General features: G+C 39.9%; 1 protein-coding gene across 3 annotated transcripts in view; it reads left to right on the forward strand.

The window, feature by feature from the left end:
• LOC137161002 (inactive phospholipase D5-like) overlaps window positions 1–24595 on the forward strand; it is a 178701-nt gene extending 154106 nt beyond the window's left edge. For 2 of the 3 annotated variants that reach the window (XM_067560011.1, XM_067560013.1), the window contains exon 6: window positions 1015–1393. In XM_067560011.1, coding sequence (XP_067416112.1) covers window positions 1015–1088 — 74 coding nt within the window. In that variant the 3' untranslated portion in view covers window positions 1089–1393. Of the gene's footprint in view, window positions 1–1014; window positions 1394–24467 lie in introns of those variants that run through there. The other variant, XM_067560012.1, reaches the window with a different exon arrangement.
• The last annotated feature ends 2006 nt before the right edge of the window (window positions 24596–26601 follow it).

Genomic DNA, 26601 nt, shown 5'->3' on the forward strand with positions numbered 1-26601 from the left:
TCTGGGGGAGCTAGAAACTGCTAGATAATCCCAGCTTTCATCTTTTTAAAAGTAACCCTCTAGTTCCTGTGCTTGTGAAGATAGCCTGGAAAACTGATGTAAATCTACAGAAAAGGGTGAAAGTAACAAGCAGTGGAGCTCCACTTGTGCAGGAGAAAGTTGGAACGAGAGTCCTAAATTTGCAAGTTGGAATGAGAGTCCTGTGCCCAATAGTGTGATAAAGAACAGGAGCTGGTTTCATTAAGAGTGGAGGGAGAGCAGATGGTGGGTGAGGGGGAATTGTGTCACAGGCCTGCCAAAATATTCAAAGGCCAGCTTTCCTCTTAGTTGTCACAGCCTGGCAAAACGTTGAGGACAGAAATGTAAATGTTTTTCTTTCTGGCAATTGCTTCTGTGTGGCATTGGATGTAAAGGGGGAGTGAAAAGGATCCATGGAATGCATGGCATAATATTTCTGTTTCCCCAGTTCATTACATTGATTTGCAATAGCATGATCAAGCATTTTCAGTATTTTCAAATGAAGGTGTGGGGTGGCCTGTGGGGGGATGAGAGGTATCCCTAAATTGAGGGCTTAAAGATGGAGGGGAGTGTCATGTTTGATTTGCCAGGAACTGTATTTCCCTTTTGTCATTGATCTGGTTCTTTTGATTATTTAGCCCCTCTTTTATCTCATTATTATGCCCGGCTTTGCATGTGCTGCATGAACATAATGCATCCTCAGCTCAATAACGGAAGCTTTGAGCTGTCCACAATACCATTACAACGTTAACATTCAAAATTATGGATGCTCCATGGGAATATAAGTGTGTTCTTGACAGCTGAGGCTCTACTGATAGGCTATATGGGAGTGAGGCAAATTTAATTCCAGTGCTTTCCCTGTCAGTCCCTCCTGACCCAGGATCAGATGGCAGGTTCTGTAGGGGAGGTGGGGGGTGCAATGTTGTGAGGACTCCTGCCCTTTTTAAATTCAATAGCAGCAGCAAAAACAGGCTCATTTTCTCATTCACTTTGCAGGGAAGAGTGAAACAGGATCCTGTCCTGAGGTGGCCAACAGAATGGGGGTAAGTCATCCTGCCAAGAGGAAATAACGTGGGCATGAAATAAAGAGCTATTTCACAGGGTTAAAGAAAACAAGTTGGAAAAGAAGAAAAATAAATCCCTCCAATATATCCATGGAGCTTCCATATTTTGAATGTTGACATTTTCTAAAACACAGCTCTAGCCGCACTTTAAAACTGGGGGGTTTTCAAAAGAGCAGCTAATGGAAGACACACTGCTAAGCTTTGGCATTCAGTTTGAGACTATACCATTTTGCATTTTGATTTACTGTGACAGAAGTTTGTTCCTTATTTATTATTATTTCATATTCCTCAGATACCCACAATAAAATAGATGTATGCTTTTAATTTATTTGTCATTATTTTCAGATGGAAGTTATTGTTTTTGTGTATATTTTCTTTACTGGTGTCTCTCAAGGTGGACTTTCAATTTCGGAAAGCAATCAAAGACTCGGTTCCAAACTAAAGACTTCCTCGCATTCCACCAGAATACCAGCATGGCTGTGGCGAGGGAACACTTTGCTGTTGGAGGTGTAGGATAAAATTTTCAAAAGTGTCTTATGATTTAGGGGCCTTAAGTACCATTTACTTTCAATGGGACTTAAGTCAGGTCTCTGCAATGTTTTGTTTACATAGCTGTGTTGGTTAGGAGTGTGAAAAAAATTACATCCCCAACTGAGGTAGCTATGCCAGCAAAAGCATTCGTGTAGACTTAAGCTGGCCAAAAAATCCTTTTGCCATTGCTTATTTTTCTCTAGCCTCGCTTTCAGAAACAGCTGAACCCTTTTTGATTGAAATTTTCCAATAAAATTCATCCTGAGGCAGACATGTGGAATGAGAAATCTCAGTCTAAACAATTAAAGTTTGGAAAAGTTATAAGTAACTAAAATAGGGTTTTGTAATAGGAAGCGTTGGGCAACCTTAATAAAAGGTGCAACCAGCCTCGCCTAGTAATATTTTCAGTCTGATTTCCCTTTATTATTTTCATCCTGCAGTTTCCCATACACTTGCCCATACACTCACTGTGCCTCTTATCATCCCTCACCCATGCATGCCATCTAAGCCTCCCACCCGGTTATGTAGCTCAGTGGTGCCCAAGTCCTATGTAATCTCCCCTTTTCTCCTCCTACACTGATATCCCAGGCCCTTTCTCGGCCTCCTCTTTCCTCTCAACAGACAAGCCTCCTTTCCTGTGCAAATGGCCTGGTGGGTGCTGCTGACATCAAGTGGACTCCTGAGACAGTGAAAGTGCCTTCTCGTGCAGCTGCTAAGGCAACTAGCTGGAGAGCTGGTGCTCCCAGAGGGTATAGGTCCATTCCCAGGAAATAGGCAGTGGGACTCCAGCCCCACATGGTGCCTTGTGAGCTCCTAGAGCCCTAGCCTCCCCACAAGTTCCATGCCCTTTGGTATCCAAACATAAAGGACCCAGATAATGCCCTCTATTCTGTCCTTTTGGGTGGCTACTAATGTTCTGGACTGGGCAGTCTCTGTCTCCCAGATGTCTGACTCCTCCCCAGGGAGATGGCTACTGGGGTTCCAGACCTCATGGTTTTGGGGAAGTAAGGATGGTGCTGAAAGCTTAGTGCTGCCAGTTCCCTGCCTGACCAAGGTCTCAGTGGGGAGGAACCATATCTTTGAACTTGTGCTGCTTTCTTCTCTGAGTTCTTGCCATACAGTGTTTTCTTTCTATTTGTTGCTGTGTTCCTCAAACAGCAGGGTTTAGCCGATGGTTTCGCAGCGTTTTTGTTTCTATTGACTGTACTCTGCATGTTTCCCTCACCTGCCTGATAACAAAGAGATCTTGGACCAGTAGTTTTCTATCCTTTTGCTGTTGATGTTGTGATAGACTGTTTGAATGGAAGTCAAACTGTATTAAGAAACTGTGTATTCACAATGCTTTGCTTTATATGGATTTGTGCCTCCTGTGTATTTTTTCACGGATATAAGCAGCAAAGTAATTTTTCTGTGTGCTTTATTTCTCTCTTCAGTGTATTGCATGCATTTTTTGCTTGTAACATTAATGCAACTCCATGTGTTTCTTCATAGTTTCCATTTTAATGTATGTAGTAGCTATGGATTCAAAACCAACTGTTGAATTCCCCATAAAATATGTGAAAGGCTGGTCTGAGCAGTGGTAGATCAAGCATGAGACTCTTCATGCTACAGCTGAGTTCAAATGTGTATCTTGCATAGTTTATTTTAAAAAGGAAATGATTATAAAAGTGTCTTGCCCTTTTAAGACCCATCATCCCCTGGTAAGAAATAAAAGCCCAGCTGCAGTTTTGTTCAGGCTAAGAGAAACTCCCAGGGCTCAAATTTACAACAGTGGCCAGTGATTTTGTGTGCCCAACTTCAGACACATTAGCCCTGATTTTCAGAGATGCAAAGCACCCATATCATCCATTAACTTCTACTGGAGTGCCAAGAACTTGTGAAAATCTGAACCAAATTGGGCACTCAAAACCAGTGACCATTCTTAAAAACTTTGACCCATATCTTCTTCCAGCCTTATCCTTTCCACAATCCCATTGCCATAGCTTTACAGAATATCATATGCTCCTCAGGGAATCAGCAGCCTTCAATCAACATGGGCCATCAGCATTTCTGTGCCTGACAATCAGAGGGTTTAGTTGTGTAAAGGAAAAATATAATAAAAATTTAACAGAAAAAATAACTATTACTTGCAGTATACAAAGTAAAAGATTGCTGTAGATATTTCCTAGGGGTCGCTGGGAATTTTCCATTGAAATTATTTTTGATGGAACTTTTTATTTTTTACTTTTACTTTGATTTTGCCAAAAATTTTCAATTTTTCTCATGGAACATTGAAATAATTTCTGGTTTTCAGAACTTCTCTTATGCTGGAGGGGCAGGATAGAGAGAGGAAGATACTTCCACTTTTTGACACGATTTGCTATGAAAACAAATGTTCAAACACTGGACTTTCGTGTGGGACAGAAATTCCAATTTGCAACCAGCTCTAACATTTCATGTGTTGCTTCATATTTTTTAGCTAATGTACTTAGTAGATTGTCTTCATAATGTGTACTTGCTGATAATTAAGCTAACTAGCTAAAGGTGGTTGAGATGCTGAAAGCTCACTGGGTCCATTTCATCCCTAGTGTAAATCAATTCACTTCAATAGAGTTAACACCAGGGGTGAATTAGGGACAGTATCTTCTGCTAGTGTGTTCTGAGAATCGGACAAAGAGCAGTCTATTTTTCTCTTTTAGGGCAGGTGCAATTAGGTATGTGTAATAAAATAGTAACCAAGCCAGTGTTTCAGGATATGGATTAGAGTACAGGCCTCTGACAAAAATCTGAGATAATTCCATCATTCAAGTACAAAGACATGGTAGGTAAGCATGCGAATGAATGAAGTGTAATGATGAATGAATGTGTGGGAATGAATGAATAGGCGAATGTGGGTGAATTATGACACAATGAGTGTGAGAGTGAAGGAGTGGATGGGTGGGAGAGGGAAGGAGGACAGAGTGAAGGGATGGGAAAGGGAGGAGCAAGATACGAGGGACAAGGTAAGCCAAAGGGAGAAAGTGAAAAAGCAACAAAGAGAAAACTGATGGGGGAGAGGGGGAACTAGGATGACCACAGAAAGAGCAGCAGCTAGTATAAAGTAAGGCTCTCTCAGTGGGTGTGAGAGGATAGACAGGTGAGAGGGAGAAAAAAATGGGGAATTGAAGGAGAAGAGGGAGCAAAAGGTGAAAAAAACATGGAAAGGAAGGGAAGATGGGCAGGGGTGTGGGGGACCAGAGGAACGGGAGAGGGTAGAAGGGATAGGGAGAGACGAGCAGAAGTGAGAGGAAGAATGGCCTGCTGTCTAAGGCACTGGATTGGAGATCTGAATTCTGTTCCTGACTCTGCTGCTGACTTCTGTGTGCTCCTCTTAGTTTCCCTGTGCCCTTGGTTCCCCATTGTAAAGTGGGGACAATATCACAGAGGTGTTCTGAGAATCAGTCCATGAATGTCCATGAGAGGCTCAGTTACTACAGTGATGGGGGCAGGTATCTACCTACTTAGATAGAAAACAATAAAATGCGAGAAAATTAGAGTGAAGTAAAATAATATTAAGATGAAAAGGGGAGAAAAAATAACAGGAAACGATGCGACCACTTTCTCTTCAAACTTTACCACCGAGCAACCATGCTCAACTCCACCAAGCTGTACCATTCCAGAGGACCTCCAAACCTCACCTCCAGCACCAGCCCCCTTCTTTGAGCTGAAAACCACAAAATGGTGAAAAATTAACCCAGGACCATACTCTTTACACTCTTAAAGCATTATGGGATATGATGAATTGGGAGATGATTTTTGGCTATTTTGTGGACCTTGGACCAAAATAATTAGAGAGGCAAACTGATTTAAGGCATTTATTCACACTTTATTCCTGCAGTTGTTGAAGGGTTATGTCATGCTAACCAAAGCCCTCCAAAGTCTCTTTCTAATATTTTTGCAGTGTTGTTATAGCCATATTGGTCTCAAAATATTAGTGAGACAAACTGGGTGAAATAATATCTTTATCACCAGAAGCTGGTCCAATAAAATATATTATCTCACCCACTATGTCTCTTTAATGTTATGTTTGTTGGAGATATTAAAATGTATAAATATTTGTATGAAATCATGTTAATAAATGAAAGCTAATAGGAATTTAGCTCTATTTCCATGTAGGAAGTCAGGTTTCTATGTCCCTATATGCTATGATGAAAACTTGTCCATGAACTTTAGGATGTTCCAGAAGTTTTACAAATGACTCCAGTTCTTCATAATACTAACCTAAAAAGATAGCAAATGCCTGTCCATGGAAAAATCGTGTATCTAATCCCTTTTACTAATCCCTTTATTATATTTGTAATTGCATGGCAATGTCAAATTTTTTTAATACAGAAGAGGATTATTTTAATTTGCAAGGAAAACACAATCTTACTTTAGTAATGCTTTTACTGAAAATATAATAAGTTTTTCCTTAAGAACTAATATGCTTATCTTCTAAATCACCTGAGCATGAAAATGATTTTTCCCAACTTGTACAACTATCTTTTTGTATAGAGGCATTTGCTAAATAAACAGCCTTCTCTCAAACAATAATGAAGAAAAAAACTGAAAAATAAAACAAAAACACCCTTTCTACTAATTTCTGTTGTACAATAATTATCTACAGAGTCGTCAGAATCAACAGTGCACATTCAGGAAATTTTCTTTAGATGACTGGTGCTAAAAGGTGACTGAGTTTTATGACAGAAAATAATTAGATTTTTAAACAGTGTACTCAGTTGCACAAAATTACATTTTAAAATATGTTCCTTTCAGAGTTCATTACTATGAAATAGTTTTACAATTTTAAATACAATTTCAATGTTCTGATGGCCTATCACTGATGTCCTGTCCACATCCACTGTGCCAAATATATGAGGACTTGCCTGTTTTCCCTAATCTGTGTATATGTACAATTTTTAATCTGTGGTTATGATTGGAAATACATGTCAGGTACTTCAGGAGAAAATGCCTCATAACATTGTAGTTTTAAGCAGAAAATCAAACAAGCAATTATCAGCAAGTCAGGAAATTTAAAATTAAGGTTACGCTTAACAAAAAAAAATTGTTTTTGGAAAAGCATAGGCACGGTTACTTCAAACATCCTATACTCATTCCTTCTCACCTGCTGGAATCAGTTAAGATATAGCTCACAAAACAGAGGCATATGACCTATCAGCTAAACAATACAGCTACATATACCACAGCAGGTAAGTAAGCATTCTTTTTCCAATTTTACAGATAGGGAAAATGAGACACAGGAAGCCAGAGTGGCTTGTGTGGGTGGTAATGTGGTTTAGTACATTAGGCATTGGAGCCTGGTGAAGTAATTTAACATTCCTTGATTTAAAAAAAACAAAATAAAATGTTTGATTTAAATCAGGTTAAGGCTTGTCGAGGAAAAATAAAGTCACACTGCTACATTTTAAAGTTGGATCGGGTGCACCTTTAATTGTGACACACACACACAATCACATAACCATAGCTATGGGGAATACTATAGCCATAGGGAAAACCCAGGTGGCTATGGGGAAGTCAAGCAGCATGTCTGGATGCTGGGCAAATGTACTTCACCTGGCTACCAGATACAAAAGACTTATATAGGGGTTGCTTAGGTTCATTTACATGTTGATCGTATAGTGGAATTTGATTAACAGTTTATACTTAACAGGAAAGACAATTATATGTACAATGGGGTACGCCAGATGTTTTCACAGGAAAGACCAAAGAGTCACTTGATTATACAATGTTGTTATCAGGTACCTGGCTATCACCCAAAGATGGGTGGCTACACAATACATGTTAAAATGCTAATTTGTATGGAGTAACTTCCTATGGGGCCAGGAAGACAGGGGGCACGTACTGATACTTATCAGAACAGGAGCTGTTGGTTTACAGACATCAAAAGGGCTAGAGTTCACAAAAGGAGTTTGCATTTAAATGGTGGTCCTGAGACATCCTGTGGGATTTTAGCATCTTTATCTCAGTCTCAGTTTGGGGCATCCTGTCAGTGATTTAACCTGAGGGCTTCCATCACAGTTCAGGCTACCCAGTTTCAGGCCAGGCCCTCTATAATCAATTTCAGGCCAGGCATTCTATAATCAATTCTATGATTAATTCTTTGATTCCACAGGCTTTGTGAAATGAATTTGAAAATTTGCTATTGCAGTTTTAGATTAAAATTTATGATGAGCTAAATTATAAATTCCATTGCTTTTTCCACCCCAGAATGCCAATTCTGGTTGGGTATCTTATTTGAATTTTACAAAACTGCTTTAGGTAAAAAACAAAATATTGAAAATTAAGGCCCAATTCCCACAGACATTTAAGCAAGTATGTAACTTCATTCACATGAATCAATTCCATTGATTTTAGTGGACCCACTTGTCCTTATGTATTTGAAGTATCAGGGCTAGTATTGTATTTTTATTGAATCTTAGGGGCATAACATTTTTGTCATTTCAAAACAGTACCACTTCACTAGTAATAATAAGTTATTTAGACTTTCAGTACATTAACTAAATCATTGTGAACTCTTATACACATGGACCAACATTTACAAAAATAGCAGCCTAAGGTTAGGCTCCTAAACTCCATATTTAAGCACCTAAAGGTGGGATTTTTCAAAAGCATGTAAATAATTTAAGAACAAAAATCCCACTGACTTCGATCTGCAAACCCTGATGGAGAATATAATGTAGAAACATTTCAGCATTCTTTACTTGTGCAATATAGCAGAAGCTGGTGTTGGCAGCAAATATAGTACAGATTATTTGCTTAGCAATTTTGCGTTTGAGTTTGTGATGTTCTCACAGAAAGGATGTTAATCAGATCCTGGACATGTCTCTTTCAACATAGATAGGTGTTTAAGTGTGAAACTTCTTGGCAGAAAAATATAAAATCTGAAATGCTGCTAACTATTAGGAAACTAATTTTTATAAACATCCACTTTTTCAATTTGAAATTTTCAATGTAAACTATAATTAATATGTGAAGAAAGTTAAGAACTAGCAATGTGAAAATGATATAAATAAAAAAAATGTTTTTTAAATCAGAATGTTTATCTACCCTGTATTTGACTGAAATACAGAGACCTAGTGTCTAATACTGTATGTAAATCTGTTTTATAACATGAATGAGACTGTATTCAATGTGGTGGTCCTATTATTGGAATCTTGGGGTTTTGTGGCTTTACAGCCAAATTGTCAAACTGGATGAAGAAGTCAAAACTATCTATTGTTTCTGAAACTGAAAAGACACACCATTGCCGCCTCTGTGCCTGTATACGGCAGGTAGACTTGAGATGATGTTGTAATCACAGAATCCTAAGTTTGGGTAGGGTAAGTTATGGTGTTTCACTTCAGGTCTTTTCTAACATATAGATCAGGTAGAAAAAATGGGTCCAAATTTTTGCAAAAATTTCATCCTATTATTGCACAGATATTTGAAAATCTTTTTCCAAAATTTGCTACTGGGGATTGTAGATTTATAGTTTCCAAGGCCAGAAAGGACTGATTCATTTAGTCTGACCTCAGGCCATAGAACATCCCCAAAATAATTCCTAGTGTGTATCTTTTGCAAAACCATCCGGACATGATTTTAAAATTGTCAGTGATGGAGAATCCACCATGGCCGTTGATAAATTGTTCCAATGGTTAATTACTCTTTCCATTTAAAAATGTATGACTTATTTCCAGTCTGAATTTGTCAATCTCAATTTTGAGCCATTGGATCGTGTTCTTCTTTTCTCTGCTAGTTTGAAGAGCCCGTTATTCAATACTTGTTCCCTATGTAGCTTCCTATAGACTGTAATCAAGTCATCCCTTCATTTTCTCATTCAGATAAAATAGATGGAGCTCTTTCAGTCTTTATCACTGTAAAGCATGTTTTCTAATCCTGTAATCATTCTCATGGCTCTTCTCTGAACCCTCTCCAATTTATCAACATCCTTCGTGAACTGTGGGCACCAGAACTGGATACAGTATTCCAGCAGTGGTCACACCAGTGCCAAGTATTGAGGAAAAATAACCTCTCTACTCCTACTTGAAATTCCACTGTTTATGCATCCTAGGATCACGTTAGCTCTTTTAGCCACAGAGTCACACTGAGGTTGCATGTTCAGTTGATTATCCATCACAACCCCCAAATATTTTTCAGAGTCGCTGCTTCCCAAGATAGAGTCCCCCATCCTGCAAGTATGGCCCACATTCTTTGTTCCTATGTGTATATATTTACATTTAACCACATTAAAACTCATTTGTTTCCTTGCATCCAGTTCACCATGTGATTCAGATTGCTTTGAAACAGTGATCTATCCTCATCACTATTTACTACTCCCCCAGTTTTTGGTATCATCTGCAAACTTTAGCAGTAATGACAGTGATAGCAGATTAGTTACAAGTTGGCAGAGACAAACTGATTAAGTTAAAATAAGAAACTTGAACCTTTGCTCAGAATCAGAAATGAACCCAATCCAACTTTTTTTTTTGAGACTGAAAACACTGGTGTGCTTATTTTTTTTAATGCAACTGTACTTCATAGTTCCAGCTAGGACCAGAAACGCAAGTGTCAGGATACAGTGAGAAAAGCTGCTGTTCTTCTAGTATTAACAACTTAGCCAGAATTGTGAAGTACCAGAAATCTCACAAGGAAGTCTCTCTTATCATGAAAGGTCCTTCATAACTTTGTAATCTGAAGAACTATGGATAGTTCAGATAGGAAGGCAAACATTTGGCTGGTTACCCTACCTGAATTGTTTAAGGTACACATATTTTTAGTTTCAACATTCTCCGCTGACTTACATTGCATCCATTTTAAAATATGGCAGATTTTACCCAAATCTCACTGCAAGGACCAGATACTGTTAAGTTCATGGTATCAAGCTGTCTTGAGTGGCTCATGACCATGAGTGCCGAGCTCCTGACAAACTGTAAAAAGCAGGGCAGAAACCGCAAACTGGGTGTATGTTCTATAATTAGATTTCTCCAACCCAGTAACAAGTGTGAATTCCTTAAGCACTCTAACAGTCTTACGACTGAGTCACAAACCATCTCCTTGGGCATTCCAGTCTATCTTGCCAACCATGCAAACTGGACTATGTGATAGATAGTCTTTACACCAAAAATCACAGCAATATTCAGGTTATTCTCAGTCCCAAAGGATCAGTCACTTACCCCAGGTCATTTGTATTCAAATCTCAAACTAAAGACAATACCTGTAACCTGTAATAAACTAACAAAAGATGTATTAACTAAGAAAGGAATGAGTTATTTACAAGGTTAAAAAAGGGAACATACACACACGAATTACAGTCTTAGATTTAAAAAGGCAATATAAGCTTCTATAATAATTAGTCTTTTAGGGCTGACCCTTGCCAAGCAGCATGGGATCTCTTGCTTATGTTTAGTAATCTTTGCCTCTCAGAGTCCAGAGAGCATAAAGAGACAAAATTCTTCTTGCCAGGGATTTTTATCCCTTTCAACCCAGAATTCCAGCTGATGGCATGAGTTCATGCACAGCCTCCCCTTCTTGGAGGGAGTGAGGAATGCAATCAACAAGGTCTCTGTCCTTTTGATGCTACACAATGCCTCATTTGCCTTCAGTGGGCCATCTACAAAGTGTGGGATGAGCACTTTACCTTCATTAATGCTTCTGTTCCTCTTTGGTGAGTTACACAATGACAGAGGTTTACGATGCAAACACTCAATATAACTTTATGCCCTGGGACACGGATGCTATGATTAATACATGCAGCACCCCACAAGCATTCTATACAGTCTAAACACATTCTTATAACATTAATATTTATTTTAACTCTGCTAACCCACTGGTGAGCCAGACTGGTCTCCAGCTATGCCTTTATCAGTGTTCAGTGAGGCCCTGAGCCTTGGCATGAGCTGGCACCTGCTCTGCCAGCAGCACACATGGCACTGCACATCTATGTGCCTCAAAATGAAGCTAAAAGTAGGTGATCTAGTCTCTGTGCTTTTACTTTCCAGAGAAGGTCAGGATCTCATAAAGAACCAACAAGTGCAAGTTGATTTTCTGCTTTTAACCTTTAAGGAACATCACAAAATAGTTGTTTTGTGGATGATACATCTTCAGCCCTTTAGTCACTTCTTCAGGCACATGCACAACCTGGTTTGAATCTCTATCACCAAGACTCAAAGATACAGTAGCTGAGCAGGTCTGCTGGGATCATGCTGTGCTATTGGCTAGCTCACACATGCCTGTCTACTCTTGAAATGCTACAGCGGCACAGCCAGTGCCTACACTTAGGACGGAGGAATCCCATGCACTGCTACAGACTGGGGACTGACTGGCTAGGCAGCAGTTTGGCAGAAAAGGACCTGGGAATTACAGGGGACAAGAAGCTGAATATGAGTCAACTGTGTGCCCTTATTGCCAAGAAGGCTAACGGCATATTGGGCTGCATTAGTAGGAGCATTGCCAGCAGATCGAGGGAAGTGATTATTCCCCTCTATTCGGCACTGGTGAGGCCATATCTGGAGTACTGTGTCCAGTTTTGGGCCCTCCACCACAAGAAGAATGTGGACAAATTGGAAAGAGTCTAGTGGAGGGCAACAAAAATGATTAGGGGGCTGGAGCACATCATTTATGAGAAGAGGCTGAGGGAAGTAGGCTTGTTAAGCCTGCAGAAGAGAAGAATGAGGGGGGATTTGATAGCAGCCTTTAACTACCTGAAAGGGGGTTTCAGGGAGAATGAAACAAGTCTGTTTTTAGTGGTGGTAGGTGGAAGAACTAGGAGCAATGGTCTCAAGTTGCAGTGGGGGAGGCCTAGGTTGGATATTAGGAAAAATCTTTTTCACTAGGAGAGTGGTGAAGCACTGGAATGGGTTACTGAGGGGGGTAGTGGACTCTCCATCCTTAGAGATTTTTAAGGTGCGGCTTGACAAAGTCCTTGCTGGGATGATTTAGTTGGGATTGGTCCTGCTTTGAGCAGGGGATTGGATTAGATGACCTCCTGAGGTCCCTTCCAACCCTAATCTTCTATGATTCTTTGATTCAGTGCTTTCATGTAGACCAGTGGTTTTCAACCGATGGCCTGTGGGTCTCTTGCAGCCCAATCAGCACACAGCTGCAGCCCATGTGACATCCTCAGGGCCATACAGGTGGTATATATGTTGTGTGGATGTGGCCCACACAATGCAGAGAGAGCTGCATATGCAGCCCACAATGGTAAATAGGTTGAGAATGTCTGATGTAGACACTGCCTGCGCTGACAGGAGGAGTTACCTTGTTACTGTAGTATATCCACTTCCCTGAGAGGTGGCAGCTAAGTTGACAGAAGGATTTTTACGCCAGCCTAGCACTGTCTACATCAGAGGTTAGGTTGGCTTAACTAGGTTGCTTAGGGGTGTGGATTTCTCACACTCCTGAAGGAAATACTTGCGTCAACATGACTTTTTTAGTGTAGACCAGGCCACTGAGTGCCTGCAGAAGCGTTACACGTTTTTCATTTGTGTTCCTAATTTTCTCAAGCTTTTGCTGTGCTATAAGTTGTCTGTGTGGAAGCCTCCTGTTCCTCCAAACTGTCTTCTTTTTAATGTCTAAGCATTTATTTTAGGGTTATGTAAGCAAGTGCCTTTCTCAATCAGCTTTATAAACACAATCCACATACAATGTGAAGTCCAAAAGCAGCTTCCCATCCTGGAGTTTGGCTTTTTTTGATAAAACAATACAGTAACGCACATGTTGAACCACCTCCTCAGGCCTGGCAGTTCTTAAAAATGCTTTCCTAAAGACTGTTCGCCCCACAGCCTAGAGCCAGTCCCACTTCTCTTCTATCCCCAGGTGAAGTAATGAGTAGAGCTGCTCGGAAAATTTTGACTTTTCAATGAAAAATCAAACCCCAACAATTTTCAGCTAAAACTTTCACATGAAAATTTAAAATTTCAGTTTGGAAATGCCTTCTGGGAGCTGCATTTTGGGTACCTCATTCTCCTGTATGCTCTGGGTTTGTCTCCCTGGTGGGAAAAAAATCTTGATGCTTGTTTCCAGCCCACATTGGAAAGAAAAGTAAAAAAATTGGACACTTTTGCAGAATGAAAAGTTTGGAAAAACTTCCATTCAGAAATGATGAAATGAAAAACATTTTAAAACAAAACCTTCAGTTTCAAATTGACATTTCAAAACAAAATGAAAATTTTTGTGTTGATTTTTTTTTCCAGTGGAAAATGTAATGTTTTTTTCTGCAACTCGATAACTTCATGCAGAAAAATTAAATTTTGGTGAAACCACACTTTCTGATGAGAATTTTTCAGCTGAAAAATGTCAACCAGATCTAATGATAACCCAGACAAAGAAGCCCCGTGGTTTTAACATGGCATTCCCCGTAAAAAGAACAGCTTTACCATAAAGGAGTGAGTTATTTATATTATGGTAATGCCTAGAGGCCCTAACCTAAATCAGAGTCCAGTAGACACTGTGCAAACCAATAATGAGAGACAGTTCCTCTCCAGAAGAGGCTGCTGGCACTAATGGCCAGTGGATGGAAAAGAGTCTGAAGGGCCTGCATTTCCCCCATCCATTTCCCCCTTCCTCCCTCTCCCCTAGCCTTGTCTGGATTAGGCAAAAACTTGACTTTTTAAGGACGTTAGCTATAGCAAGTTTTAGTTGAGTTGTTTTGAAACATGGTACTACTTAGTGTTTAGCACCTTTGAGAATATATTGCTGGTCATTTTCAGCCCTAGATTTTTTGAGACATCTTTTTCTTGAGTCTAGACAAAGCCCCTGAATGAGAACACGAGAGTGGCTGTAAGAGCTGAGCAAAGTTAGAGAGGAGCTGGACCTGTTCTGGCACAGTTGAGAGAGGCCAAGGACTGAAGGAGTGCAAAATATGAATTAACCTTTTAATCCTAGTGGTAAAAGGATTGGGTTGAAACACATTGGCAATGTCATGTGGGAAAGCTGCATTAAGCTGTATTTGTTCTGTGCATAAAATGAGAACTTCTTTCTCCTGGCTGTCAGTTTTGGTCCATTCACAAGCCCTAAATTAACATAAACATACAATGGAGAGAACTTTTTTGTTTGTTTGTTTTTGTGTGTAGTGAATCAAAAATAATCTATTTTGGTGGGGGGATTAAATTTTACAATATATTGTCAATCCCACTTTTCTCTCTCCAATGACAAGGGTAAAAGTGGCTTTGGGATATGTCAGATTTTCTCATGAATAAGTCAAAAGTTTGATGTGACCAATGCTTATCTTATTTGCATGTGGGGTGCCATAACAATTCTGCTGAACACTGACTTCAGTTGGATATGTGACTGAGAAACTGGTAGTTTGATTACTTTGACTAAGAACAAAAGACCAACATTTTAAATCTTGGAAACCGTTAATCAATCTCTTTCTATCAATGCATGTTATCTTGGGAACTGACTGTAACATCCAGGCTATTAAAAAGAAGCCTTTGAATTTAATAAAGTATTTGATGAAAATGAATATTAACCTTTGCTTAGTTCATAAGAATCTGTTTCTGAATAGCATAAGGAGATCTTGCACTGGTGAGGGAATGCATGACTATAGATGCCCTGGTAGGTCTTTTCTATGCCTAATTCTCCATTGCTTGGCCTCTTGTACAGTCATTTACTCCGGTGCAAAGTGGGTATGAAATGTCCCCGAATCAGAATGGCAATGTTTCATTCACATATACTTTGTTCTCACTTTGCCCATGTGTAAATGACTATGCAAGTTGCAAGACTAAGGAGAATCAGACCTTCCATCTTTAATTTCCATGGTCCTGATCCTTAGAGGAATTAAACATCTTCCAGTCTCATTAACTTCAGTGGGAGTTACAAGAACTCAGTACCTCTCTGGATTAAGTCCTATGTGGTTCTATCTGCCATTCATAATGTAATGAGTAAACGCATTGCCTCCTGAAGTATAGGACATAATGAAAGAAACTATTCTAGGTTGATGTAAGTGGAGAGTTTTTTTGTTGCTTTATTTTCCCAGGTCCATATCCATATTTTAAGGAAGAGTATATTCACAGATCTTGCTTGTCTGTGACTTTTTTTGGCATTACTCTAGTTAAAATTTCACTTTGTTTTCCCCCTTTGAATCCATGTGGTATTAGGATGCTAATTACTGTTAATGAAACAATTACAGATTCCTTTTCTTCTGTGCTGTTTAACAGATGAACCACCCAAACCAAACTAAAATATAGAAATTATGTGAAAGGTGCCATCTTCTTTTACTTTTTGGGAAGCCTGCGTATGGCAGCCATAAAGCCACTGTCTTTAATTATTACCTTCAAAGCAGGAACAGAAGACTTTTTTTTATGTTTTTAAATGTTACATTTAATCAGGAATTTGGCTGTCAGTTTATGGAAACAATTACCTCCAAATCAGTTACACCAAATCAGGTGATATGCCATTTATGTCCATTTATTTGGACTTTTTGTCTCTCAGGCTGTGAGAACTAGCAATAGCCAGCATTTCTAAATGACAATGGAAAAGACAGTTTAGCTCACCCAATCCATGTCCTTGCCCAGGCAAGGTTATTCCCTGCAGTTCATCCGTTAGTGTTTTGTAGTTTAAACATATCAAGCAATGGGGCTCCCATCATAATCTGCTAGGAAGGAGCGGTTGGTTGGGGGGAACTGACCCAGTGAGAGAAGCTGGTTCAGTGCCTGGCAGGGCGAGAGGCGGGAGGGCTGGCCAGCCAACTCATAATGAATGAAACCCTTCTGCTTTTCACTTTTTTAACACTAGGGATTCTTGGGCTTCTTGGTCCATGCTCAAAAGATCCACCCCACTGCAGTCGCAGTTCTCGAACTATAGCTGAATTTTCTGGGTGATGAACTGGGAAACATGATCTGGCAGTGAAGGCTGGAACAGTGGAGCACAGGTTGCATTTAAGACTCTGTTTCCTCACCTGCACTCAGAATCATCACTTCATCCAGACTAAAATAATTGAAGGCTCCTTTGTGATTTCAGTTTATGTGATTAAACTTTTCAACATGATGCCTTGCACCCTTCGTGGCCTTAGAATCTCCACTACAGGCAAACCAGGGGACTCTCCTAGAAGATCCCAATGGATCATGGGCAGGGATTTCTTCAACATATCAAATTGCTCAAAAATCACATTCAAAGGTACAAACTTATGTTTGACGGCAGGATGTTTTACCATAAAGTAGTGATACAGATTTTCCAAACAAATCTATGTGCATCAGTAATTTGCTAATCTTGCTGAAGTTAGAGTTAAGGTTATGCAGTTGAGTGCGATTTTGAGGAACTGGGTGTGGGTGTTGTGCATGGGTGGTTTTATACCAAAAGTGAAAGGAAGTTTGTTCCAGAAAAGTCTCTGTACCATAGGACGTGTGGGTGTAATGACTTTTGGATGGTAAGGCATGTCAGTTGAAGGTGGTCTGGAGGGTTATGGTTTTTGTGCAACTTTAGTTCTGGTTGAACTTGTTTTTGTGTGGCAACTGTTTAAGAATCAGCTAAAGAAAATGTTGTGGGGTTTTGTGTATTATGATTTGTTTTCTACAAACATGTTTATGGGTGTGGATTGATAAATGCTACATGGTCCCAGAATAGCAAGTTCCAGTATAGACAATTTTTAAAAGGGAAGGGGGATTATAATGGAAAATGGCAACTGATTCTTAACTAAGACATTGCAGTCAGATGTTTTCCTAAAAGTCCTTAACTGTCCTGTGTTTGAACTAAGTCTGAATTATTAATCCCCTTGGAACCAGACAGGATCTTGAAGACTTTTTAAAATTGTATTTCAAATCCAATATTCTTGAAAGAGGCCACAAAGTAGTAAATAGTCTAGTTTAAAGTCTGTCGTTTTATCATTCAGAGCTGTAGTTAAAAGAACTTTGTGTTTTCAAGTTATGCATTCCTGTGTTTTTGCACTTGTCCTCCTTTCAGTGCTGACAGGTCATACTAATGGAACTTCTGGAATGACTCCAGACCTTTCGCAAACAGATAAGAAGGAAATTTAAAAATTGCTGGGGATATAACCCTCTGCCTGAGTCACTGGATTTTGTACAATAGGAGATGGCTACTCTGCCTGTAGTGTGTCAGTGTATGGGAGACTCATTTTCTTTTTCCCCTGGAGGGAACATTGTTCTGGTAAAATTCTTGATGATCAGTTTACGTTAAAAAGTTGTCACATGATCATTCTGAAGGATCCTTCGTTCTTCTGTCTAGGTGAGCATATAATGGCATATCTATGCACCAAATGTCTGTCATTACTGTAGATGGACAAATAGGCTTCTGCGACTGGGAGATGCATAGTAGGTTGGGCAGAGGGTAGAAATGGTAGTTCAGAAGAAACTGAAAATAAAACCAGAGGGTGTTGCACTTTGTTACTCGTGGCCAAGTTTCTCTCACACACCAGGAGCTCCTTGCATCCCTCCATTCCTGGTCACAAGCTCCCTGTGTGTCACCCTCTCTGCCTTGCCAAGCTCCCAGTATACATCCCCATTCCTCCCATTCTCCCTCTGTACCAAGGGCAGAAGGCATCTCCTTGCCCCCCCTCCTACCTCATAGCAGGATCGCCCCATCTCTCCCTGTCAGGGGTCCTATATGGCTCCCCATTCTCCTGCATGTCAAGGGCTCCCTCTTACCCCCTCCCTGCACACTGAGGTCCCCCATCCAAACACAGAAAGGCCATCAAGTGGAATAAGGCCTTGCAAGCTTGGCCAATAATTTACTGAAAACCCAAAAAGGGAAGATTGCATTTTCGGGGGGCAGGGGTGGGGAGGAATTAACGACTGGGCGTTGATACCATAATGCTAAATGTTCTCTTGGAGGGAACCCTAGCAGTAGTGATGTGTTGGGGAGGGGTTTACAGTCTAACCATGCTAAGACCGGCCAGTCATGTACTGCATGAATCTTACTCTTGAGCTCTATAAACCAAGGGATTTGATGGATAAGGTGTATGGGCTCAGAAAAGTTGCTCTGGGAATAGATATTCCATAGAAATTACCTGCTTATGCCTTCTTTCTGTGTTCAGCAAAGAGAGGGGACTATATGACCTCTCTCCTGTCAGTGTCAGGATAGTAACCTACACTGCTAGGTGTTTGGTTGGTTCTGCCATATCACAGTGGGCTGCCATTGGTGCTCATGTGGCTACAGTTCCAGTTATTTTTCTCATCGCTATTCTGCACCCCTTGATGTTCACTGGGCTTCATCATTGCTGCAGCAGCTGCCCCCTTACCTTCGGCTTTTCCCCCGTACTCCTTCCATCCCACATACATTCCCTTGCATTTTGGTGCACAGGAGTGTTCAAATCCTTTAAGCTCAATATACAACGATGCAGAATGTCTCACTTAAAGCAAGGATACAGTATTGCTGCGAAGATGGAGAACCAAATTCGGCTGTGATATAAGCAGATGCAATTTCCATTTAAATCAGTGGGATTTACATTTGCTTATGCCAGGGCTGAGTTTCACTTTTAACTGGGGTCAGAATCCATCTCAGGCTGAGTTTGAAGACTTACACTGACTCAAAGCAGCTGTGATAACAACAGCCCCAGCAGAAACACTTTCTGGGTCTTCTTTGCAAGACATAGACGATGGCACTCTATCCAGTACTTGACTTGGCTCCAGGGTGCTGCGCTATCCCTGAGATCATGGTGGGATTCTAGAACACACACGAGTGTTGCAATAAGAGCCACGTGTGGCAGCTTCATGCTCCCTCTCTGAGCAGCTCCGCTGAGCTCTGGTGTACAGCTTACGTTTGCTAAATTGAGCAGATCAGTATAAACAGTGTGGGATTCCATTGTGAGCTTACGGTTTATTGCATGCAGATAATTTGGATTGCGTATAGCTGGCTGCTGGCCTAGGTAAAGTGGTTAAATATCCATAGATGCTGTGGAAATACTGTCTCTCACAGCGTCAGGGTCTACTGCATGGCACAAGCTACCTCAGAACTGAGGGTGTGAGTGACTGAGCCCTGTTCTACACTTAGCCCGGCGATTTGGTGGCAGTTGACGGGAGTTACACAAACTACGCAGAGTAGTTTGCGTAACTCCCGTCGACTGCTGTGCTTCTCTTCTGCGAACTGTCTTCACTGCACTGTGCCACTTGAGGGGGTGGATTAACAGCGTCGACTTCTGGATCGACTGACTGCTCAATCGATCCAGATAAGTAGATGTACCCTGAGTCTGGGTTAGTGTCCATCATTACCTCCTGAGTCCGTTGTGGCCCTTTTGCAAGTAGAAAAGAAGCTAACCTTACGCTTCCATTCTTTTAGTTATGGATCACTTGCAGCCTGCCTAGTGTAACTAGGGGTGGATGAATGGTCTTTTAGCGGATGGCCACACTAAATGAGGGTGATGCATAGATTCCCTTGGTGGCACTGGTTGAAGAAATAAAAATTAGTCAGAGGAGGAGCAAAGGAAGGTAGCAAGTGATCTAACAGCAGCAACAGCAAAGCCGTGGTGGTAAGTGTAGGAGTTTGAAGCATATGATGGGACTGATCCCATTACAGCTATAATTTTAGATTTACTTCTCCTCAAACTGGCAGCGGTTGAAATTAAACCAGAACATGCAAAGTGATTATGACAGTTTTACTGCTTGAAGAGAGAGGATGCAGGCTAGCAGCTGGGAGCAAATCCCTGGAGTTGCTTTTGAGGCCTTTAAAAGCTTTGTTTCAGTTTTTAAATCTCTATTTGCTGGCAACATTCAGATAGGCATGTAAAACGTAAATAGAGCTTTTTAATAGGCCAGTGTTCTATTTAACTGTGCAAGTAGAAATGAAAGTAGTACAGCAAGATGAGCATAAATTATGAGTAAAGCAACTGAACACAAGACAGCTTTGGAGGATTTATTTTCATATTGAACAAATCCAAGGTGGTGGCTACTCTGAACTGGCCCACTGCTCCCTGTCCTACATGAGAGCAGAAGTAGGCAAAACTTGAGTGGCAGCCATAGTATTCTCCACCCTTTCTACTAAACCTATAATGTATGTCTACGCTGCCTCTGGGAACAAGCCTCCCAGACCAGGTTCACAGACTTGTGATAGTGGGGCTTGTGCTAGCACACTAAAAATAGCTGTGTAGCTGGTGCTATGATGTTGCAACCTGAATCCCAACATCAAAGCACTACCTAAACAGCTATTCTTAATGTGCTAGCGTGAGTTCCGTTGTCACAAGTCTGTGAACCTGGTCTGGGAGGCTTGCCTCCAAATGCAGTGTAGACACATCCACAGAGATCACCTTTCTAGCATTGTTGACTTGGCAGGAAGTGGGAAACAGCGATTTGCTGAGATGTGCTTCTACAGTGAGCCAACAGGTTTTCTGGTGGAAATCAACTCAGAAATGAAAGTTTGTCCAAGCACTACTTCCCTGCTCTACTTCCTACCCACTCATGAGATAGGACAGGAAAGCCAATGGCAGAATGGCTACTCTGGGGGATGGGTTGCCATGAGGCAGAGAAAGCCAGGGTCTCCTGGGATGGAGTCTCATTTCCCAGTGTGTACGGCTGGCCTACCGGATCGCACCTCTTATTTCCCCTCTGCAGGTCTAAAACCTTTTCCTCTTGAGGGAAGGGTGTAGTGGAAAATATATGAGGAAATCTTTGCAAAGTTTTAAGCATTCCTTGTTCACTTCAGTGACTTTTTCATCAAGAGAGGGTCAATCTGGCCAAACGTATCCTATGCAAAATCTTGAGGGATATACAAATCCATCATACTTTTAAGTGACAGCACTGAACGGTTCTAGACACTTGCACTGGTATATAAGTAGTTGTGACGCTGACATTGCAAGGGCTGCTGTATTTTCAGTGAGCCAACACTTTTATGATTGACTCTTACTAGAATCAAGAATTTTCCTGTGGTCAATCAGACCTACAAATTCTGTCTTCTGACTGAACTTTGTAGCCCCACAAATTCTGATAATTGAGATGGAAGTGCAATAATGAGATCTATTATATCTACCCATATCGATCAGTCCAATTTAATTTCCTCAGGGCACGCAGACCATACTGGGGATGATGGATTTTTCTTGAAGATCTAATAAGCCTACTGTGAGAGAACATCTCAAGGGCTTGTAGAGAAGAGGCGATTGTCAGTATTAATGAATGTTTCCTTTCATCAGAAACTAAGGCCTCCATTAATAGTCCTTGTAGCGGCTGATGATGATAGATGCTCCCAACAGATGACCTTTTTTTTTTTTTTTAGATTTACTTGGAGATACTCTGCTCTAATCTGCTCTGATTATGAGTTGTCTGGTTTCAGCTGAAAGATTCATTGGCAAAATGTGGGTTACAATTTTTTTAATAGGATATATTATAACAGTCCATTTTATATCACTGCATTCGCTGATGAGTCAATGGTTGAAATTAAAAATTATATTTTAAAGAGATGGGCCCATGCCATCCAATCTTCCTCGAAAATTCAGGGGGATTCATATCCAGGTTTTTGGCTCAGACCATTACAGAGCATTAATATTTTCTAGAGTTTATCATAGCTGGTAAGGCATTTCCTGTTATAAACTTGGCATGCAAAGTTTCTGCTCAAGATTGAATATTTTTCAAGCAAGTTGGGGAAAAAAATCAATTGTAAAGAAGGTAGCTGCTTCAGACCAGTATTTCCTCCTCCAGCTCAAACAACACTTCATTTATAATCTACTTGGTGTGGGTGTTAAGCTATTTACACTGCTGCTTAATGTGGGAAATTGGATATATGCAAAGAAAATCTGACTCATTGTAAACTGCTTATGTTAAAACTGACTATATGAAAACTCCATTTATAATGAAGAATTCCCAAAGTTTTAGCGCTTTGCAATGGTGTGTTTCTTTTAGCTAATTGATTGTGAATCTCTATTCCAGATATAAGAAAGTTATTGTTTTTGGTTTATTTTGCCAGAAAACAATTCAACACCTGCCCTGTTCCTTTTGTTTGGCCTCTGATTTATACACAGAATTAATTCTACTCATTAATGCACATACTGAAAGTCAGCAGCACGTTGCAGCTCTTATTCAGATGTATAAAGTGCTCAGAAAATAACTATGCTTCCAAGCATAGATGAGAATGAAAGGTGACATGCCTGGAAGATTTGCAGATGACATCTAGGTTGCACAAAATGCAATTCTGGTTACAGCATCAAATCCTGTAAAGTGCTCAAAGCCCAGTGTGGCCAACTCTCATGACTTTATCATGAGTTTTGTCATATTTGGTATTTTTCTTGATGCCTCAGCTCCTTGAATCATTTAATTAGGTGAGAAATGCAACTGTCATTTCAAAAAGTAAGTAAGTTTTTAACCCTTATAGAAGTTTAAAAATGTGACACAAGTTCACTCGAAAGGCTCAGAAACCAGAAGTTAAGTGAAATAAACCCAATATTTATTATTTTAAAAATATCTCATGATTTGAAAATAGGGTGACCAGACGTCCTGATATTTGGAGCTTTGTCTTATAACTGAACCTGTTATCCGCCCCCTCCCCATTGGATGCTAATATCCCCCCCCCAAATCCTGATGTTTCACACTTGCTATCTGGTCATTATATATGAAAACAATCTTATGATTTTGGGTGGGGGAGACAGTTCATGATTTTTGATTATTTGGGGCTGGCAAAACTGAATACCCAAGAACTTGGCCCAGGGCGAAAACCTTCATTACTGTCATCCCAAGTCTCTATAGCTACTACTGTAATATTTTTTAACTCCTCAGGCTGCAATAGTATGCTGTGTGGGTACACTTCCCTATGTACAAGAAATGGCCAATGGATCTGGATTGAGTTCTTTCATATCTATACAGGCTTCAGGCATTCTGCCTTTCATTCTACGTGCCCGCACATAGACACTTCTGTGTCCAGGGCCTTCCATGCGTGGGTGTGTGTATTTGTGTGTTGAAGTGAGAAAAAAGATTGTCCTTCCTCTGCAACCTCCACAGAACATAACAATGGGGCAAATTATTTCACTGTGAAATGTTTCACCGTATTTGGCATCAGCGGACTAAATTGAAATTTGACAGACAATTTGTAAAAAGACTCTATAAAGCCAAGAGCCTTCTTCAGTTTCCTGAATTTTGTGTGGCATTTGGCCAGTATATAGTATTATTTTTATTGTTTGTTTTTTTTTATTAGTTTTATTCAGATTTTGGTTGGAAGCTTTTAAGTTGCTTTTTTTTCCTAAGTGTTCTGTGTTGGCTTTTTTGGCTTATCTTATTTAGAAATCTGTTTTTCACACACGGGGCCAAGTTTTTTCAGCTAACACATATTTTGCAAAGCTCCACATACTTCTAAGCCGGTACATAAACAAAAATAATGAGTAGGGTTTTTAGCGTGGGTATGTGATATTAATGAGTGGGTTTTGCTGCATGCTTTAAAAATATTAATGTTATAAATCAGAACCTGTATGATTAAAGACATGAAACTTTAAAGCTTATACTCTTTTTACAAGGTTAGCATTGGAAAAGAAACATGATATAAGGAAGGCCAATAATCAGTCTTCCTCCCAATACACCCTTTAAAGGTAGGTGCAATGTCATGTCTCCGATAGAGGGCATGTCTGTGCTGCACAGAGCAGGAACTGGCCATTGTGCTCTATTGGAATTCTAGAGGTCTGTAACAGGAGACAAAATCAGTAGACATTAGTCATGTGTTGAGATGTCACCTGCTCTTGTTTGTTTGGGATGTTTGGTAGGTTGAGCCTGGGCTCACTGATAGGCTCAGGAGCAGGTCTAAAATAATAGGGCAGTGACATTGTTTAAAATAATATTTGCAGACTGCTTTTAGCTCTATGATATGTCTAACTGATGTCAGCCAATAGTTTGGTTACTTGAATTCTTAACTCTTACATGCTCCTCTTTGTTGTTTCTTGCATGTACTTTCCATTTCTTTGGCCAATGGTTAATTGTTGTGTCCTTATTAAACTCTTAGGTGCAGAAGTGCTGTATATGAATATGACTGCCTATAACGAAGGTCGCCTTCAGTCATCATTCTGGATTGTTGACAAACAGCATGTATACATTGGAAGTGCCAGCTTAGACTGGAGATCATTGGGACAGGTAATTTTATTGAAAAATGAAAAATTAGATATATTTTATATATCCTTGTAATGCAGTTACATTGCATCAAGCCTGCAGTCCTTACTCAGATAAAACTCCAGATGATTTCAGTGATGAATTTGACTCAGGAAAGAGTGCCAATACGAGCCCATTCACTTTTAGCAGAAAGCTGGAAGATCATCCATTCGGATTCCCTTTTGGAGTTGATCTGTAGTGGAAGTTCCTCTGTAACATTGTCATCATGAACCAATTTTGTTAGTTTCTCAAGTCTGCAAACTAGATAGAGTAAAACTGAAATTTGGAAGGTCTTTCCCAGATCGTGAGCGTGATCCTGAAAGAATTTAATGTGTGGAGTTCCTGATGATTTCAGTGGCAGTTACATGCACAGAAGACTTGTAGCATGAGACCCAAAGTCAAAAAATACAAAGCTTGTAAATAAGAACCTCTTCACCAGTGTATCAGTGCTGTTAACTCCCTAAGATTGAGAGAGACTCTTTTTTAAAAGTAATTTGAAGAAGCAACGTGTTGTTTACATTGCCAATCTGTCTTCCTGAAGGTGTCTGTAGTGAACTATTTTTATAGTCCAGCTGTTAATTCATGTGAACTTTTTTATCAGTTGTCTGTTGAAATCATAAAAAAAAAAAAAAAAAGTAGGAACATATTTCCGTGTTAATGGGAGTTTTACATGCAAATTCCTGTGCATCAAGAATAGCAAAAACTCCAGTATTGGTTGTGTACCTTTGTCTTCTGTTGGTGGAACCTGAAATGCTCAACTGCGTGTCATTTGTCCTGAACTTTTTAAAAGCTAATATAGATCTTCCTTCAGCTCAAGAGATACGGGATCGTGCTTTTGGAGTTAGGTGATCTGGGTTTATCCTCACTCTCATCATGGATCTACAGGTAACCATGATGTGCAGCATAATCTAAACCACGAATTTCTGGATGGCATAGATGAGTTACAATAAAATAACTTGCTTTCTAAATATATGAGAGCTTTGGAAATATTTTACTAATTATGGGCACAGTGTGTAACAATATTTGTTTGAAAGATTGACTAAACAGTTCATGCTGAAATTTTCCAGGCTTATTTTGATATCAGGGGTTGAATGTTTGAACAAAAATAGCTCAGCCACTTGAATAACAACAAAGAAAAGTTAATATACACTTGCCATTTTAAAAAAATGTTTGTAATATTTTTTTGGAACAATTATAGTACATCACCAGTTTGTGGCAGAAACCTTGAAAACTGCCAGAGACCTAGTTCCTAGGTTGCAGATCTGTCTTTTGGTGACCTAGTGAAAATTCTACCTGTGGGCTGTTGTAAATTATGCCAGCTGGGAACAACTCCATATGACCTGTCATACTGCTTGGGATTATTGAAGTACAAAGCATGCTGGTCATGCTATCCAGCATGCCTCTGTATAAATGGGAGCCTCGACAAGGGGATACCCTGTGAGATATGGAAAGAAAAAGAGGATGTGTCTGGGTAAAAGATCTGGCCCTCTATCATTTTGGATCTCACCTATTGTTTATTCTAAGAAGACACAAAAACACAAGGAAAGAAATCAGGAGCAAACAGAGACTGGCAGTTTCTGGAATCTTCTTTGGAATTAACAAAGGATTAGCTTTTTGACTAATATTTATTGGAGAGATTATACAAACTGTGACCAAAAGGGTAACTTTGAGCTATTCTAAATGAGGCGAGGAAGCCAAATATTTTTTGAATTGTTCATCTTCATTATTTCTGTATTGTAAAGTAACAGGGTATAATTTCAAATAGTATATCTCCCTCTCAGAGATCTGAGAACCTCATATACACTAGCAAATAGTACCATAAAGGGCAAAGAAAACTTCCATCTTTATATAAAAATATTAATTAGAACAAAAGCCTTAAAACATATATAAAGTCTGTACATTGCAAGTGACAAGTTACTCCTCTGTAATAAGCAAAATAATGCAGATCTGTTCACAGCTCATTTATTATTCTAAATTATAACAGCTATATA

This window comes from Emydura macquarii, unplaced genomic scaffold (genome assembly GCF_026122565.2).
Source record: "Emydura macquarii macquarii isolate MOO-44397 ecotype Brisbane River unplaced genomic scaffold, CSIRO-AGI_Emac_v2 contig_2211, whole genome shotgun sequence".
NCBI lineage: Eukaryota > Metazoa > Chordata > Testudines > Chelidae > Emydura > Emydura macquarii.